The sequence below is a fragment of the Choloepus didactylus genome, chromosome 3, assembly GCF_015220235.1.
Source record: "Choloepus didactylus isolate mChoDid1 chromosome 3, mChoDid1.pri, whole genome shotgun sequence".
NCBI classification, from domain to species: domain Eukaryota; kingdom Metazoa; phylum Chordata; class Mammalia; order Pilosa; family Megalonychidae; genus Choloepus; species Choloepus didactylus.
Window position 1 is genome coordinate 117,370,753 of NC_051309.1, and position 18,216 is coordinate 117,388,968.

The 18,216-nt window shown below is 42.0% G+C and overlaps 1 protein-coding gene across 2 annotated transcripts in view; it reads right to left on the bottom strand.

The window, feature by feature from the left end:
* Window positions 1-18,216, bottom strand: part of PAPSS1 (3'-phosphoadenosine 5'-phosphosulfate synthase 1) — a 157,231-nt gene that overhangs the window by 117,647 nt on the left and 21,368 nt on the right. For both annotated transcript variants that reach the window (XM_037830412.1, XM_037830411.1), the window contains exons 4-5: window positions 14,509-14,647; window positions 484-602 (exon numbers count right to left, since the gene is read on the bottom strand). In XM_037830412.1, coding sequence (XP_037686340.1) covers window positions 484-602; window positions 14,509-14,647 — 258 coding nt within the window. The remainder of the gene's footprint in view (window positions 1-483; window positions 603-14,508; window positions 14,648-18,216) is intronic.

The window sequence follows — 18,216 nt, forward strand, 5'->3', positions numbered from 1 at the left end:
TGAGTGTAAATAATAGCAATGAATTATATCTTATCATTCACAGGATATCTTCCTAAAATCCAACCTTAAGGATATTATCATGTAGTCATAAAGAAAATCTGGACTCTAAATGTCTAGAAAAAGTTAATTCTGTACCTCAACTTGAGAATATAATAATACCAAGTTACTAGAGTTGCATAATCATGGCTAGATTTTCTTTACTAGTTATTTGCATGGTAAAATCACTGGTAAAATAAAAGGTCATCTGATTCCCATACTTCCTGAGGTTTATGTTAACTGTGATGTTTCATATATTATACAAAAATGGTGCTCCCTACAACATCTAATACAGTGACGTACACAGAGAGAAAACTGGTGACACTACAGAGAATTTAAAATACAAATGTTGCTCAATATTCATATCACTCTCTTTTTTAGGTAGGGGGAAAGTTATGAGCTGGGTATAATTATTCTCTGATGAAGCCCTCTTTGGTGTTCTCTCACCCTTTCTTGTAGGAGTTCCACAACTTGCTGAATGCAGTCGTTTACATCACAGGAGTCTGTTTTCAGCACCAATTCAGGGGCCTCTGGTTTTTCATATTCAGAATCAATCCCTGTGAAACCTATAAATAGATAATAGAGTGGGAACAAAAATTAAAATATAACAGGTTTCAATCAATCTATATATACATGTAAGAGGCTTCTTTCCTCAGTGCAAGTCTCTGCTATACTGAAGTGTATCTTTGTGTTGTCCCCTCTAAGCTACAGGGTATAGTATTGAAACTTCCTTCTTGGGAGAAAATTTCTAATTAAGCTGAACAGTCTCTTTCTTTCTTCTTTAAACATGTACTTATTCTTTTGTCACTTTTTAAAATAAACATTTAAATTGACTATGAAAAGGTAACAATACAATGTCAGATGATCCTGTACATCTCAATTTGTCCACAGCAATAGTGGACCCTAACATAAAATCAAACTTGACCAGTTTGTTTTTTTTTAACTCTCAATGCAAAAAGTGACACTAAATGAATCTATGTATCAGGTACACAGGATTATCCATGACCATATCGAAGCTCTGCAGACTTACTTCTGCCATCAGATAAGTGTTCAGGCAAAACAAATTAACTACTATTGCCTTAAGCAAAACAGAAATAAGGACAATAAGGCTGTAGTATCAAAAAATATATTCTACAACCACATATGATCACTTTAGCTATTAACAACTTGTTTTAGTTTCCTTGGCTGCTCAAGCAAATACCATGCAATGGGCTGGCTTAGACAATGGGAATTTAATGGCTCAGGGTTTTAAGGTTAGGAAAAAGTCTAAAACACGGCATCATCAAGGCAATGCTTTCCCCCAGAAGACTATGACATTCTAAGGATGACTGCCAGTGACTTTTAGACATTGGCTCCTCTGTCACATGGCAAGATACATGGCAGCCTCCCCTGCCCTCTCCCTTCTCTTCCATATTCCACTGATGTTCAACTTCTGGTTGCCCCCTCTGTGGCTTTCTCTCTCCCTATTCTAGTTTCATTCTGCTTATAATGGACTCTAGTAATAGGATTAAGACGCTTCCTGGGCCCCACCTTAACTGAAGTAACCTCACTAAAAAAAGGTCCTACTTAGAATGGATTCACACCCAGAGGAACGGATTAAGTTTAAAAACATCTTTTTTGGGGGTACATACAACTTCGAACCACCTAACTCCACCCTCTGGACACCAAAAGACATGCTCTTTCTACATGCAAAATGTATCCATTCCATCACAACATCTCAAAAGCTTTAAGCCTTTTCAGGAGCAATGCTAACTACAAAGTCTCATTAAATCAGGTATGGGTGTGATCAGTTCTGAGGCACAATTTCTCTCTGTGGACCTGTGAAATCACGAGAACAAGTTATCTGCTTCCAATTTTCAAGGGAAAGACAGGCATAGGATAGACATTCCTGTTCCAAATAGAGAGAAATTAGAAGGAAAACAGGGGTCATGGGTCCCTGTGCCGGTTTGAATGTATTGTGTCCCCCAAATGCCATTATCTTTGTGGTCTTGTGGGACAGACGTTTTGGTGCTGGTTAGATTTGCTTGGAATGTGCCCCACCCAGCTGTGGGTGGTGACTTCGGTGGGATACTCCTATGGAGGTGTGACCCCACCCATTCAGGGTGGGCCTTGATCAGTGGAGCCATATAAAACATGCTGACTCAAAGAGACTGACGGGAGTGCAGCTGTGAGTGACGTTTTGAAGAGGAGCAAGCTTGCTAGAGAGGAATGTCCTGGGAGAAGCCATTTTGAAACCAGAACTTTGGAGCAGACACCAGCCACGTGCCTTCCCAGCTAACAGAGGTTTTCCGGACGCCATTTGCCATCCTCCAGTGAAGGTACCTGATTACTGATGTGTTACCTTGGACACTTTATGGCCTTAAGACTGTAACTGTATAGCCAAATAAACCCCCTTTTTATAAAAGCCAATCCATCTCTGGTGTTTTGCATTCTGCAGCATTAGCGAACTAGAACAGTCCCAAACAATTCCAATATCTAGCAAGGCAAACTCCATCAGATTTCAAGATCTGAGAGTCATCTACAGAATGACGCTTTGTCTTTGGGGTCTGATGGAGCAGCATTTCCACCTCTTCCAACAGCTTGCAAAGCTGCTGTGCTCTCCCTGAACACTGGGGTAAAGGTTCCACATTCTCCAAGCATCAGGATGTCAGTCACGCTCTCTGCAAACCCCAGGGCCCCACCCCTTCCAAGCTCTGGGGTAGCAGCATTCTCCCTGAACAATGAGGTAGAAGGCCAACTCCCTCCAAGCACTAGGGTAGACTCGCCCTTTCCACACACATGGGTGGGCCCACTCACTTGGCCCAAGGAAATCTCTTCAGTCCAGACCTCTGCTTTCATGGTTCTGCCCTTGAAGTCATTCTTCCTTCAGTTTGTCCCTTCCAGTCCAGGCTAGCAGTGGCTCCACTCGTACATATTATGCAAAAAACTTGTCAGTTTTCCTTGTAGTTCAGAGTGGTCCAAACCATCAAGACAATATAACTTTCCACCAATCTTTCCTGCATAACTGCATTTCCAATCCTGACTTCCACTGAAATGGCCTACTGGTTTCATGTTCAGTTAAACCCTTAAGACCTATTGTCTGAGGACTCGCTGTCCAGAAGCTCAGGGCAGTCACTGATGGAGCCACTTCTGGCCCTAGTCTCAGAGCACACTATCTGGATAGCCTCAGAATTTCCCCAATCATCAATTTCTGGTTTCTTTGTGCTCCAGAGTTCAGTTTTCTACTTATCCCTTTCCTCTTGTATTTCACTACAAGTTGCAAAGAGAAACCAGGCTGCACCTACCACACTTAGTTTGGAAATCTCCTCCACTAAATATCCAAATTCATCGCTTTCTAGTCCTGCCTTCCATACAACATCAGAACTCAATTTCACCAAGCCCTCTGCCACTTTCAAACAAGGATTACCTTTCCTCCAGTTTCCAATAACATTCATCATTTCCTTCTCAGGCCTCATCAGAAGTACCTTTAGCATCCATATTCCTACCAACAACCTCTTCAAAGCAACCTAGAATTTTTCTATCAAGCACTCACAACCATTCCAGCCCCTACCCATTGCCCAATTCCAAAACCGTTTTCTAATTTTTGGTATTTGCAATAGCAATACTTCACTCCTGGTACCAAAATCTATTTTAGTTTCCTTGGTTGCTCAAGCAAATACCATGCAATGGGCTGGCTTAGACAATAGGAATTTAATGGCTCACAGTTTTGAGGTTAAGAAAAAGTCCAAATTAAGGCATCATCAAGGGAATGCTTTCTCCCTAAAGAAACTGGCGTTCTGGGGCTGGCTGCTGGCAATTATTGGTCCTGGGCTCCTCTGTCACATGGCAGTGAACATGGCACCCTCTCCTGGCCTCTCCCTTCTCTTCCATATTCCATAAGGTGCTCCCTCTGTAGCTTTCTCTTTCCCTGTCTGAGGGTCATTCTGCTTATAAAAGACTCCAGTAATGGGATCAATACCCATACTGGGCCACACCATAACAGAAGAAACCACATTAAAAGGTCCTGCTTAGAATAGGTTCACACCCACAAGAGTGGATTAAGTTTAAGAATCCATTTTTCAGGTGTACATACAGCTCCAAACAATCACACTATTCAGGTTTTTCCTATTGTAAATGCATTACCATGTAACTGCCAGGAAAAGAAAGAATTCACAATGTTTCCCCAGAGAGAGTAGACTAGCTGAACTGAAGCTATGCTGTTCTTGTCTTAAACTTCTGACATTACTACACTATACAAACTTGGTCATGGCCTATCTTCCTGGAAATGCTTGGGTAATTCTTGGTTTAGAATGATAAACATGAATTTAAAATCATTACTATACTGACGAGATCTAAAATACATGCTACAAGCCTACAGCCCAAATATCTCATCTAAACATAAAATGAAGCCCTGGATCCAAGAAGTTTCAAATTACCAATACTCCCAACAATAGTGGTTAGTCACAATAAAAATAGCTGGGGAAAAAAATAATTCCAATTAGAACATTGCTTCTTAAGCTGTGATTCTCAAATGCGGCTACACACAGGAACACTTGAGCCCCATTCCCAAGATTCTGATTTAACTGGTCTGGGGTACAATGTTGGCACTGGATTTGTTAAAGTTCCCTGGGTAATGCTAATGTCCAGTGTATTAGTTAGAGTTCTTTACAGAAACAGAAACAACAAGGGATATCTGTAAACATTAGATTTTATAAAAGGTGCCTTACGCAACTGTGGAGATACACAAGTCCTAATTCCACAGGGCAGGATGCACGAGCCCAAATTCTGTAGGCCAGGCAGCAAACCGACAACTCTGATGAAGGTTTGCTTAACCAGACACCTGGACACCATCACCTAGCCAAGTACACATGAACCTAACCATCACATCCAGCAAAGCCTGAGAACCAACGGCTTAGAAGATTTGGATAGTATTTTAAAAGTCCTGGAGTTCTCTGTCTGAACTAATTTTTCCCATAAGTGGTTATAATAAATGTATGCTTAGAGAAAAACATTTACATTTAAGTATATAAATAACACCTTGAGTAGTAATCATGAAAGTAGTCTGACGGACAAAGGTACCCAGTGTTCTTTTTTACTTCAATTGCTCTTTTTCACTCTAATTATTATTCTTGTTATTTTTGTGTGTGTGCTAATGAAGGTGTCAGGGATTGATTTAGGTGATGAATGTACAACTATGTAATGGTACTGTAAACAATCGAAAGTACGATTTGTGTTTTGTATGACTGCGTGGTATGTGAATATATCTCAATAAAATGATTAAAAAAAAAAAAAAAAAAAAAAAAAGAAAGTAGTCTGACAATGCCTGACCCAGGTATATTCAATTACTTTTTGTAAATGTCATATAAAGGTCTAAAAGAGCAATTTTTTAAAATGTTTGCAATCTTCGCAGTTTATTCTTTTTTAGAATGCATGCAATTTTCTCTGCTTTTCATCATGGCTCTGAAACTGCCTTGTTAGAGAACTTGTTAAGCATGATTCTGACAATGAGAAAATAATTTTTAAAAATAAACAACCCTGATCAGGAACTCTAGCAGCCTGTGTGTGAGTGTATATGTATACACACATGCACAATATATACATATAACCAGAGGAACATTTTATCAACATCTACTCACAGGATTTAGCAATAGTTGGAGAAGTAAAAAAGTAATCTGTAGAAAACTAGACCAATACAAGCACACTCCCAGATACAGAATAAACTGTAAGTGATTCAACAGTAATTTAGATGGGGTCTCATCAATCTTTGCATTCCAGCACCTTGCAAATAGAAAGTACTGATAAACGTGTGTTGAACACCCCATTCCCACTCCTCCTTCTTACCCATCCAACAAGCATTTACTATGCATGTGCCAAGTATCATACTTTGGACCACATACTATGTAGATTCTAGATATAAAAATGATCAAGACATTGTCCCTGTTCACAAGCAGCTTACACCAGCTGGAAAGACAAATCTACCTCCTTCATCAACTGTGATGGATAAGTTCATGTGTCAGTTTGGCTAGGTGATGGTGTCCAAGTGTCTGGTCAAGCATGCACTGGCCTAACCATTACTAGGACATTTGTGGCTGGTTAAGAAACCAGAAGGCTGGTTTATTAAATCATCAGTCAATTGACAGCACCTGTGACTGTTCTATCACTGAAAGTCATGTCTTCCGCAATAAGAGAATTCAATCAGCTGTATTTAATCCAATCAGTTGAAGACTTTTAAGGGAAAAAGAGTGAGAATCTTCATTTCTTCCTTGGCTAGCCAGTGAAGTGTTCCCTGAGGAGTTCATTGAACACCTTCACCGGAGATGCCAGTTTGCTGCCTGCCCTATGGAATTTGGACTTGTGCATCCCAACAGTTGCGTGAGAGACGTTTATAAAATCTTGTATTTACAGATAATCTCTTGTTGCTTCTGTTTCCCTAGAGAACCTAACTAATACAGCTTGGTACCAGGAGTCATTCTTGAGAAACAGAATCTTATAACAGGCTTTTCCAATTGCTTTTCTACTCGATTCAAAGTTACTAATGACTCCATTCCAATAATCAAGAAGGTACTGACAGTATATGGCATGAGTCGGCAATGGAGATACACAAAATATCACCATTTGATTCTCCTAATCATGCCCTTGTATGAAGCAAGGCTCTGGGTGACAGTGTTTTGGACACCTTAACTGAGTTTTGTGGAGTTAAGAGGAATAATGATGTTGGCTGGTTGCTCTTAAGATACACTGGATAAAGTTGTAACAGAAAGGGATGAGCTAAAGGCTTCAAATTTGAAACTTAAAACACCATATGACAGATGTAAAGGTTTCTGTGTGTCCTGAAAGAAAATCTTATTTCCTTTGGTTGCAGACTTGAGATTTCTCAAAACCAGAATCAGGGTCTCATTGTGCGAGCAGCAGATTTATAATGTAAACTAAAATTGCAACCTCACAGGGTGTCTGCCATTAAAGTAACGGCATTGATTGGCAAAGAATGGGATCCTGAAACTTGGCATAGGGACATATAGATTGATAATAATGGCAGTGAGGACACTGAAATCCTGGATTCTGCTGAGTCTTTGCTCCATATACCTGTAGTGGTCTGCCCTGAGGAAGCAGCCCCCCCAATTCCAGCCTGCCCTGAAGAGATAGCTATCCAACCTCCAGACTGCTTTGAGGAAACAGCTTCCAGATCTCCAGTTTGCCCTGAGGAGCCAGCCATCCAACCTCTGCCTAAAGAGAGTATCCCTTCAGTGCCTGATAAACCTGTAATCACCTGCCCTGAGAAAGCAGCCTTCACTCCTCTGTCTGGAGAGATTAATTCTGTTTCACCAGATAAAACTGCAATGGAATGTCCTGAGGTAATTGGCTTGAGGGATACTTCTAATTCTTTTCATGACCCACTCCCACCACCACTCTTTTCTTCAAGACCTATAATTAGACTAAAGTCTCAACAGGCCCCGAAGGGTGGGGTACAAAGTGTGACCCATGAGGAAGTATGCTACACTCCAAAAGACCTGCATGAGTTGTCCAATTTATATAGACAGTGAGAATGGATATTAAGGGTGTGGGATAATGGTGGAATATAAAGTTGGATCAGGCTGAATTTATTGACACAGGCCCACTAAGCAGAGATTCTGCATTCAATGTTGTAGCTCCAGGGGTTAGAAAGGGCGTTAGCATGTTTGCTTGGGTGGTTGGCTGAAACACGGATCAAAAGGTGGCCAAAATTACCTAAGGACAAAATGCCAGAACTGCCCTGGTATAATGTAGAGGAGGGGATTCAAAGGCTTAGAGAGACTGGAATGTTAGAGTGGATTTATCATGGAAGACCTGCTCACCTAACCCCTGGAACATCAAGAGGACACACCTTTACCAGGATTGTGACTACTAAGTCTGTGAGACTAGCTCCATTATCCCTGAAGAGCTCTGTAGTCGCCCTTCTCTGTAGGTCAGATACTACTGTGAGAACTGCTGTCACAGAGCTGGAATCCTGAAACACAATCGGAATAACTGGATCCTGAGTTGGCAAAAGCCACGTGGCAGCATTTAATCACCAAAGACAAGATGGGCATGGCTGCCATAATGGAATACAGGCTCAAAGCAGCAGTCAAAACATTCTGACTCCCAGAGATTTATGACATTAGCTAGAAGATCATGGAATACCTAAAAGTAAAATAGCTGAGCAGTCTACTAAATTCTTGTTTGAACTGTATGAGCAGAATTCTAGGTCACGTGAACAAAAGTCTAATTTGAATTACAAAAGCAGAGAGCTGCAGCCCCTTAATCAATTAGCAGACTTGAGACAGTTTACAGACCCAGAACCCCTTGAAATATGGGAAGGCCAGACCCTTGAGGAAGGACTCTATTTCACTGCCCAAAATTTATACCGTTAATCTTCCTCCAGCCTTCCCCAAGGGGACTTACAGCCTTTTACCAGGGTAACTGTGCAATGGAGAAAAGGAAATGATCAGATATTTCAGGGATTATTAGACACCAGCTAAGAAATGACATTAATTTCAGGAGACCCAAAATGTCACTCTACTCCACCAGAGTAGGGGCTTTATGGAAGTCAGGTGATCGATGGAGTTTTAGCTCGGGTCTGTCTCACAGTGGGTTCAGTTGGTCCACAGACCCACTCTGTGGTTATTTCCCCAGTTCCAGAATGCATAACTGGAATAGACATACTCAGCAACGGTCAGAATCCCCACATTGGTTCCCTAACTCTTGGACTGATGGCTATTATGGTAGAAAAGGCCAAGTTGAAGCCACTAGAACTGCCCCTACCTAGCAAAATAGTAAATCCAAAGAAATACCAGATTCCTGGAGGGATTGCAGGAATTAATACCACTCTTTAGGACTTGAAGGACGTAGGGGTGGTGATTCCCACCACATCCCCATTCAACTTTATTTGGCCTGTGCAGATGGGTCTTAGAGGATGACAGTGCATTACTGTAAGCTTAACCAGGTGGTGACTCAAATTGCTGCTGCTATTCCAGATGCGGTATTATTGCTTGAGCAAATCAACACATCCCTTGGTACCTGGTATGCAGCTATTGATCTGGCAAATGCTTTTTTCTTAAGAGCTGTTAGTAAGGACCATCAGAAACAATTTGCATTCAGCTGGCAAGGCCAGCAGTATACTTTCACTGTTCTACCTCAGGGGTATACCTACTCTTCAGCCCTATGTCAAAATATTATCTGCAGGGATCATGATTTCTCCCTCCCACAAGACATCACACTGGACCATTATATTCATGATATCATGTTGATCGGACCTAGTGAGAAAGAAGCAGCAACTACTCTAGAATTGTTGGTAAGGCATTCGTGTGTCAGAGGACAGGAGATAAATCCAACAAAAATACAGGGGCCTTCCACCTCAGTAAAATTTCTAAGTGTCCAGTGGTGTGGGGCATGTCAAGATATCCCTTCTAAAGTGGAGGATAAGCTGTTGCGTCTGGCACAAAAAAGAGGCACAATGTTTAGTTGGCCTCTTTGGATTTTGGAGATAACGTATTTCTCATCTGGTTGTGCTACTCTGGCCCATTTACCAAGTGATCAGAAAAGCTTCTAGTTTTGAGTGGGGACCAGAACAAGATGAGGCTCTGAGACAGGCCCAGGCTGCTGTGCAAGCTGCTCTGCCACTTGGACCATATGATCCAGCTGACCCAATGGTGCTGGAAGTGTCAGTGCCAAATAGAGATGCTGTTTGGAGCCTTTGGCAGACTCGTATACAAGAATCACAACACAGGCCCTTAGGATGTTGAAGTAAAGCCTTAGCATCTTCTGCAGATACTCTCCTTTTCAGAAACAGCTTTTGGCCTGCTATTGGGCCTTAGCAGAGACAGAACACTTAACTAGAGGCCACCAAGTTACCAGGAGACCCGAGTTACCTATCTTGAGCTGAGTGTTGTCCGACCCGCCAAGCCATAAAGTTGGGTGTGCACAGCAGCAGTCCATCATAAAATGCAAATGGTAGATACAAGATAGGGCCAAGTCGGTCCAGAAGGCACAAGTAAGTTACATGAGGAAGTGGCCCAAATGCCCATGGCCCCCCTCTCCTGCCACATTACCTTTACTTTCCCAGCCCAGAGCTATGGCCTCTTAGGTTTTCCTTACAATCAGTTGACTGAGGAAGAAAAAATTCAGATCTGCTTTACAGATGGTTCTGCACAATATGCAGGCACCACCCAAAAGTAGATAGGTGCAGCACTGCAGCCCCTTTCTGGAATGTCCCTGAAGGACAGCAGTGAGGGATAATCCTCCCAGTAGGCAGAACTTCGAGCAGTGCACCTGGCTGTTTATTTTGCTTAGAAGGAGAACTGGCCAGAGGTGCATTTGTATACTGATTCATGGGCTGTTGCCAATGGTTTGGCTGGATGGTCAGGGACTTGGAAGGAAAATGATTGCAAAATTGATGACAAAGAAGTCTTGGGAAGAGGTATGAGGCTAGACCTTTCTGAGTGGGCAAAAAACCATGAAGATATTTGTGTCCCATGTGAATACTCACCAGAGAGTGACTTAAGCAGAGGAAGATTTTAATAATCAAATGCATAAGATGACCCATTCAGTAGATACCAGTCAGCCTCTTTCCCCAGCTACTCCTGTCATTGCCCAATGGGCTCATGAACACAGTGGTCATGGTGGTAGGGATGGAGGTTATGCATGGGCTCAGCAACATGGACTTCCACTCACCAAGGCCAACCTGGTCACAGCCACTGCTGAGTGCCCAATCTGCCAGCAGCAGAGACCCACACTCAGTCCCCAATATGGCACCATTCCCCGAGGTGATAAGCCCACTACTTGATGGCAGGTTGATCACACTGGACCACTTCTATCATGGAAGGGGCAGCAATTTGTTCTCACTGGAATAGACACATACTCCGGATATGGGTTTGCCTTCCCTGCAAGTAATGCTTCTGCCAAACTACCATCCCTGGACTTACAGAATGCCTTATCCACCATTATGGTATTCCACACAGCACTGCTTCTGACCAAGGAACCCCCTTCATGGCAAATGAAGTAAGGGAATGGGCACATGCTCATGGAATTCTCTGGTCTTACTATGTTCCTCCAACATCCAGAGGCAGCCGGGTTGATAGGAACATGGAATGGCCTTTTTGAAGACTCAATTATGGTGCCAACTAGGTGGCAATACCTTGCAGGGCTAGGGCAGTGTTCTCCAGGAGTCTGTGTATGCTCTGAATCAGCATCCACTCTATGGTGCTGTTTCTCCCATAGCCAGGATTCATGGGTCCAGGAATGAAGGGGTGGAAACAGGAGTGGCACCACTCAGTATCCTTCCTAGTGATCCACTAGGAAAACTTTTGCTTCCTGTCCCTCCAACCTTAAGCTCTGCTGGTCTACAGGTCTTAGTTTCAAAAGGAGGAGTGCTTCCACTAGGAGACACAACAATAATTCCATTGAACTGGAAGTTATGACTGCCACCTGGCAAATTCGGGCTTCTCATGCCTCTGAATCAACAGTCAAGGAAGGGGATTACTGTACTAGCCGGGGTGATGGATCCTGACTATCAAGGAGAAATAACACTGCAACTATACAATGGAAGTAAAGAAGAGTTTTCCTGGAATACAGGAGATCCCCGAGGGCATCTCTTAGTACTACCAAGCCTTGTGATTAAAGTCAGTGGAAAACTGCAACAACCCAACGCAGGCAGGACTACCAATGGCCCAGGAATGAAGGTTTGGGTCATCCCACCAGGCAAAGAACCACAGCCAGCTAAAGCGCTTGCTGAGGGTAAAGGGAACATGGAATGGGTAGTGGAAGAAGGTAGTGATAAATATGAACTACAACCACATGACCAGTTATAGAAACGAGGACTATGATGGCATGAATATTTCCTCACTGTGTTATGAGTATGCTCGTGTTTGTCTGTAAAGCAAATATGTTTATTTTCTTCTCTGTCTTATCTCCTTATCATGTGACATAAGCTGTATTGTTCATTTTGCCGTATTTAAATAAAAGGAAATCAAGTTTAAGACTCAATGTCACCCAAGGACTTGCACAATTGTATGCAGGATAGCTGAGTATTGTTAGGCGAAATATATGTCTGTAATAGTGCTCTATGTAAGATAAAGTATGGTTTATGGTGATGTGTATAGCTGCTGTGCCAGTTTCAATGTATTATCTCCCCCAAAACGCCATTATCTTTGATGCAATCTCATGTGGGCAGATGTATTAGTGTTGATTAGATTGTAATTATTTGATTGTTTCCATGGAGATGTGACCCATCCAACTGTAGGTGATAACTCTGATCAGATAACTTCCATGAAAGCGTGGCCCCACCCATTCAGTGTGGGCCTTCATTAGCTCACTGGAGCCCTATAAAAGCTCACACAGGAGGAGTGAGCTTGCTACAGCCAAGAGGGACACTTTGAAGAATGCACAGGAGCTGAGAGAGAAACATCCTCGGAGAAAGCCATTTTGAAACCAAAACTCCAGAGCAGACGCCAGCCATGTGCCGTCCCAGCTAACAGAGGTTTTTGGATGCCATCGGCCATCCTTCAGTGAAGGTACCCTGTGTTGATGCCTTCCCTTGGACACTTTCTGGCCTTAAGACTGTAACTTTGTTACCAGATAAACACCCTTTACAAAAGCCAATCCATCTCTGGTATTTTGCATTTCAGCAGCATTAGCAAACCAGAACAGCTGCCAAGTTGACAAGGGGTGGACTATGATGCTTAGGTTCATGTGTCAACTTTGCCAGGTAAGGGTGCCCAGGTGTCTGGTCAAGCAAGCACTGGTCTAAGGGTTACCGCAAGGATATTTGTGGCTGGTTAATAAATCAGAAGGCTGGTTTATTAAATCATCAGTCAACTGACTGCACCTGTGACTGATTACATCAACAAAGAGTGTATCTTCCGCAATGAGAGAATTCAATCAGCCTGATTTAATCCAATCTGTTGAGGACTTTTAAGGGAGAAAGAGAGAGAACCTTCACTTCTTCTTCGGCTAGCCAGTGAAGTGTTTCTTGAGGAGTTCATCAAGAGGTGCCAGTTCGCTGCCTGCCCTACAGAATTTGGACTCACGTATCCCCACAGTTGCGTAAGACACTTTTTAAAAATCTTATGTTTACAGATATCTCTTGTTGGTTCTGTTTCCCTAGAGAACCCTAACTAATACATCAACTCACCCTTGTAAAATCAACAAAACCAACCACATCTAAAATTTAAAATAAGTAATATGTTTAGACTTCAGGATCCTGGACTTATCATTGTGCTTCTCTTTGCCAATTCTCTATCACAAAAAACTGAAATGAAAACTGGCCTTCAATTGAGACCTTCAACTTCTACTCCTGAGTTAAGGGACTAAAGTGCTTTCCCTCCCATTGTCAGAAATTATTCAGGTCAGGCAGCCTGCTTTGAGTCAAGAAAGCATCAGCTTAATGGGAGAAAGGGTTCACTGAAGTGTCCCTCATCACGGAACTAAGAGTCTACAGAGGCAAGACTGGCTCTCAGCCTTGCCCAAGGATCTAGATTTCACAGGCAGGTGGAGTTCACCACAACTACTAAAGCATTTCCAGGTCCAACACAGAAGAGGCCAGAATCTCAAGCACATCCCTTCCCATTCTACAGTTTCCTTTTCAGGGGCAGAAGCTAAATGCCAACTCCATAATCCACAGAGCTCCCGGGGACTCCTGTGGCAATTCTAGGCTATCACACCCCCTGCTGGGAAACAAAACCCACCTGTACGAATCACTGTTACCTCAAAGTGATTAAGTTTTTTTTAATATTCTTATTCTGTTACTGTTAACAATATCAGAATAGAACAAATGTCAAAGGATGTCTGTGTGATAAATAATATGATTGGTATCAAAGGCCACAGCAGGCTGAGTCCTAAATTTCTACTTCAATGTCCAAATGTTCATCACAGAGAGAAACACCGAGAGCAGATGTGCACTCTGACCTTAACACTTAAAATGCAAGTTGCATATATTTTGATGGAATCAGTGATCAGTTAATTCAACAATCATATACTGAGTGCATAAGGGACCATTCCAAGCATGATGATATAAATAAGAACATGTTGCCCTCAACATGCTTATAATTCAAGCATTTCCCCCCAATACTTATGGAATGTCCTACATTTTTACTGGAACAGAGGAAGGAAAGAAATGGCAATAGCTAGTGATTGATATCCAACCTAAGTCTAGGTACCTAATTATATTAAGTAGGTTTCTACCAACCTCCGAAGTCCCAACACTCTAAAACTTTGTCTTGTGAGTAGAATTTCGACATGATCAATAATACTCATTGAGTACACACAGTGCCAGCTTTTGATTTAATTGTTCTGATTGTTCTGACTTATTTGTTAAACTCTGTTAAGCCTGAGAAATACGATAGTGGAATCAGATCCAGTTTCTCTTCTCAAGGAGCTCCAAGGCATTTGAATAGTCCCAATCTCTTAGAAAAGACAAACAGTCCCAGATACAGTACGATAAATATCTAAGCAAAAAAAAATGGGGAAAAAAAAAGGACTTACCTTTAATTTCTCCAGCCCGTGCTTTTTTGTACAGTCCTTTAACATCCCTCTGTTCACAAACATGCAGAGGAGCATCAACAAATACTTCAAAAAAAGGTAAACTTGCACCCTCATGAATTTGCCTTGCATTGTTGCGATCCTTAAGAATAAAAAAGAAAAGACATGCACAGAAACACAGTAAAACATGATCATTGAAATCAAAAGAACTATATTAATATCAAGGGTGAGTAAAGTTATTTTCAGCTGAATAAGTGTAAAATATTTTACATACAATGTTTAACATATAAACTGGAAAAAATAAGCCCAAGAAATTATTAGATTACACCCATTCTTCATAACAGTTTAAAAATTTCTAAACATAAAGGAAGACTGGGGGAAATAGAGGAGAGCAACAACAGATGCCCCATCAAAAGTTTCACCTAAATTTAATGTGAAATCTGAGCCAAGGCCCACCTGGAATACAGGTGTCATCAGACCTATCTCTACTATGAACCTCAGCCTGAGCTGACATGAAGCAACCTCACAATAGAAGCCCATCAGAACACCAAAAGTAGTTTTATTCACTTGCCAAATGCAAAGTCCTCCAGCCAACTCATCTCTACCATTCCCCAAACCTTTACTTTTCTGCACAGCTCCTACTCCCCAACCCTCTCCCTCAATCACCATCTTTCAGTCTAAACTTTCTCCATCTTGTCCTGTGGAACACTGTTTCCTTTGAAAGTCAACCTCTTCTTTCTGGTCTTAACTAAAACCAGGTTCTCCCTTAAAAGATTCCACTTACCTTGCTGTTTTCAAGTGCAAGCTCTATGTTTACTCCCTGTAACAAGGAGCTAAAAGGCAGCACCAACATTTTCAAAGCTTGCCCCTGCAAGTTCCACCACTGTTTTCCCACATAGCTTAATTGAGCATTCGCCACCTTCCTTATGGTCCTTCTAACAAACCATTCGTATTTCCACTCTTACCTGAAGACTTTACTTTCTATTTCAGAAGGAAAATCCCCATCAGACATGACCACTCTCCATCTCTTCTCTGTCATATAATCTTATTTACATCCGTATCAATCTCTAGCTCTCTTCTTCTTGCCATTTCCCTCTTCATATATTCTAGATCCTTTCTCTTTCCATCTTCTACAGGACCTTGCTCAACCCACCAACCCTACTGTCTAAAATCATCAGCCTCTTCCCTCTCGCCTGGCTTTTTCCTCTGGCAAAAAGTACACCACTCTCATCCACTGCAAACAAACAAGTCATATAAAAACTCTCCTCAATCACAGGTACTTTTCAGTCTTTAAATTACCAGGACTTTCTGTGGCATTTCACACTACTAATCTTATGGAGACCTGTAATGCTACTCTTAGGCAGACTTCCCATGGGCTCCCCCTACTTAATCCATCCCTTAAACACTGGTGATTACTACTGCTCACTTTACATAGTTCTTGAGCACTTTTCTCAGCTAACTTCATACTTTTAAACTACAACAGACACACTGACAACTTAAGCTTGAACCCTGACTCTTCCCTGAAATAAATACATTTCTGACTTCCTCCTAAACATATCTACCTGTATATCCCACAGGCACCTCAAACTTTACTTATCCAAAATGAATCCATTCTCTGTTCCTGCAAGCGTGCATTCCTTTCTACATTACCTAATTCAAAGAAAGACAACACTTTTCATCGGGAATCCTGAGAGTTGTTCCCGTTCCTTTCCTCTCCCTTTGTATTCATTCAGTCACAAAGTCCTTCAGATTTTACTTCTAAATATTACACAAATCCAATTTAATCTCCTTCTCTACTCACTAGTTCAGCCTCATTTCTCTTTTCTAGACAAATGCAATGGCCTTTGATGTGGACTGAATTGTGTGTGCCCCAGTTTGATCTTGTTCTTTGTCTGCTTACTGGTGGGTGAGGACCCATTATAAGTAAAATCTCCTCAAGATGTACTTCAGTTAAGGTGTGGCCCAACTAAATCAGCTTGGGCTTTAATGTAGATTACTGGAGTCTTTTATAAACAGAGAGAAAAGTCAGATGGAGAGAGGGGCCACAGGGAGCAGCCAGAAGTCAACAGAACACAAACGACAAGGGGGAAGCCAGAAGTCAACAGAACCCAGAAGAGAAGAGGAAAGACATCACCAATTGCATTGCCATGTGACAGAGAAGCCAAGGACCAAGGACCACAAGCAGCCAGTCCCAGAATGCTACGTCTTCTAAGAGAAAGCATCACCTTGCTGACACCTTAATTTTAGACTTCTCCTAGACTAAAAATCATAAGCCAATAAATATCTGTTGTTTAAGCCAAAGCATTGTATAGTATTCGTTTTAGCATCTGGGAAACTAGAACACTCTTTCAACTGTTCATCTAGCTTCTAGCTTTGATCTGCTCAAAGCCATATGCGCCACTGTCCCCAGGGTGACACAAGTTGCAAATCTGACCATGCCACTATTCAAACTGTTCAGACTCCCACCACCAAGGTAAAATCTAAGCTCCTTAGTGTGATGCATCAGATCCTCTGTACCTGACCCCACCTTTCCCAGTCTTCCACTTGATATTCTAGTAATTAATACCTGTCTGTTCTACCAAGCAGTTTGAGCCTTGTGTCTTTGCCATCCCCTCTGCCAAAAACATTCTACTTCACTTTTCTCACTAAAGTAACACATTCCTTCACAGCATATCTCCGTGGTGATCTCCCCCACAGTCTTCCCTGCATGCCCATGCTCACCGAGGGTCTTGGCTTCCTCCAGGTTCACAGAGCACTACACTATGTCATAGATCTTATTCCAATATATTGAAATCACCTCATTATCTTTATAACCCTAATGTCTGGCACAGCAATTCAGTTGTGAACGTATTACTCCAACTGTCTTTTTAAATGAAAGTGTTTCCATGTTTCCATCCTTAGCATTCTTCTCATTCTATATACTCTCACGTAAATACTCAACTTTATCTAGGTTTCAACTAATAAAGTTATTGATTCCTAAATCTATAAATTAATCCTACATAACTCTCCTGAGCTCAAGAGCCAATTTTCCAATAATCCAGTAGTCATCTCTACTTAGACCACTCCATTAGTACTTCTAACTTACCCACCCAAAATGAAATAATTATCTCCTCTCTTACCACCCCGTATTTTCTAACTCAATCATACCACCCTCTAATCAGAAGGGAACTACCCTTCATTTTTCCCCCACAACCAGCAATCAACCAGTGTTCAAGTTCCATTGATACTACAGCCTCAAGAGACCTCAAATATGTCCTGTTGTTTCTATTTACATTACCACTGCTTGAATTCATGCCCTTTATCCTGCAAGGGCTGGTACTACTGCAAAAGTCTCCTAACTGGTCTCCTACCTCCCAACTGTTCTCAATCCAGGCTTCAATGGTGACCTCACTAAAATGCAAACCCAATCACTTCACCCCCCGCTACAGTCCAAAACTGTGGGATTATACAGCCCAGAATTCATCACTAGTGGGCAGGGAAGTATTAACCCCACAGACCTGGGTTGCTCAGGCCCTGCACATTCCAAAGAATGGCATGTCTTCTCTGTCTTCATCATTGACCCTGAGAATGTCTCAGGGACATCTGACACATCTGGCCTCTGCTAATCGCTCTGGCTTCATCTCCCCCAACATTCATCCTGCATAGCAGTCACAACAAACCACTTGCAGTTCCCCAAAAGACTTCACTCACTCACATTTCCATGCCTTTGCA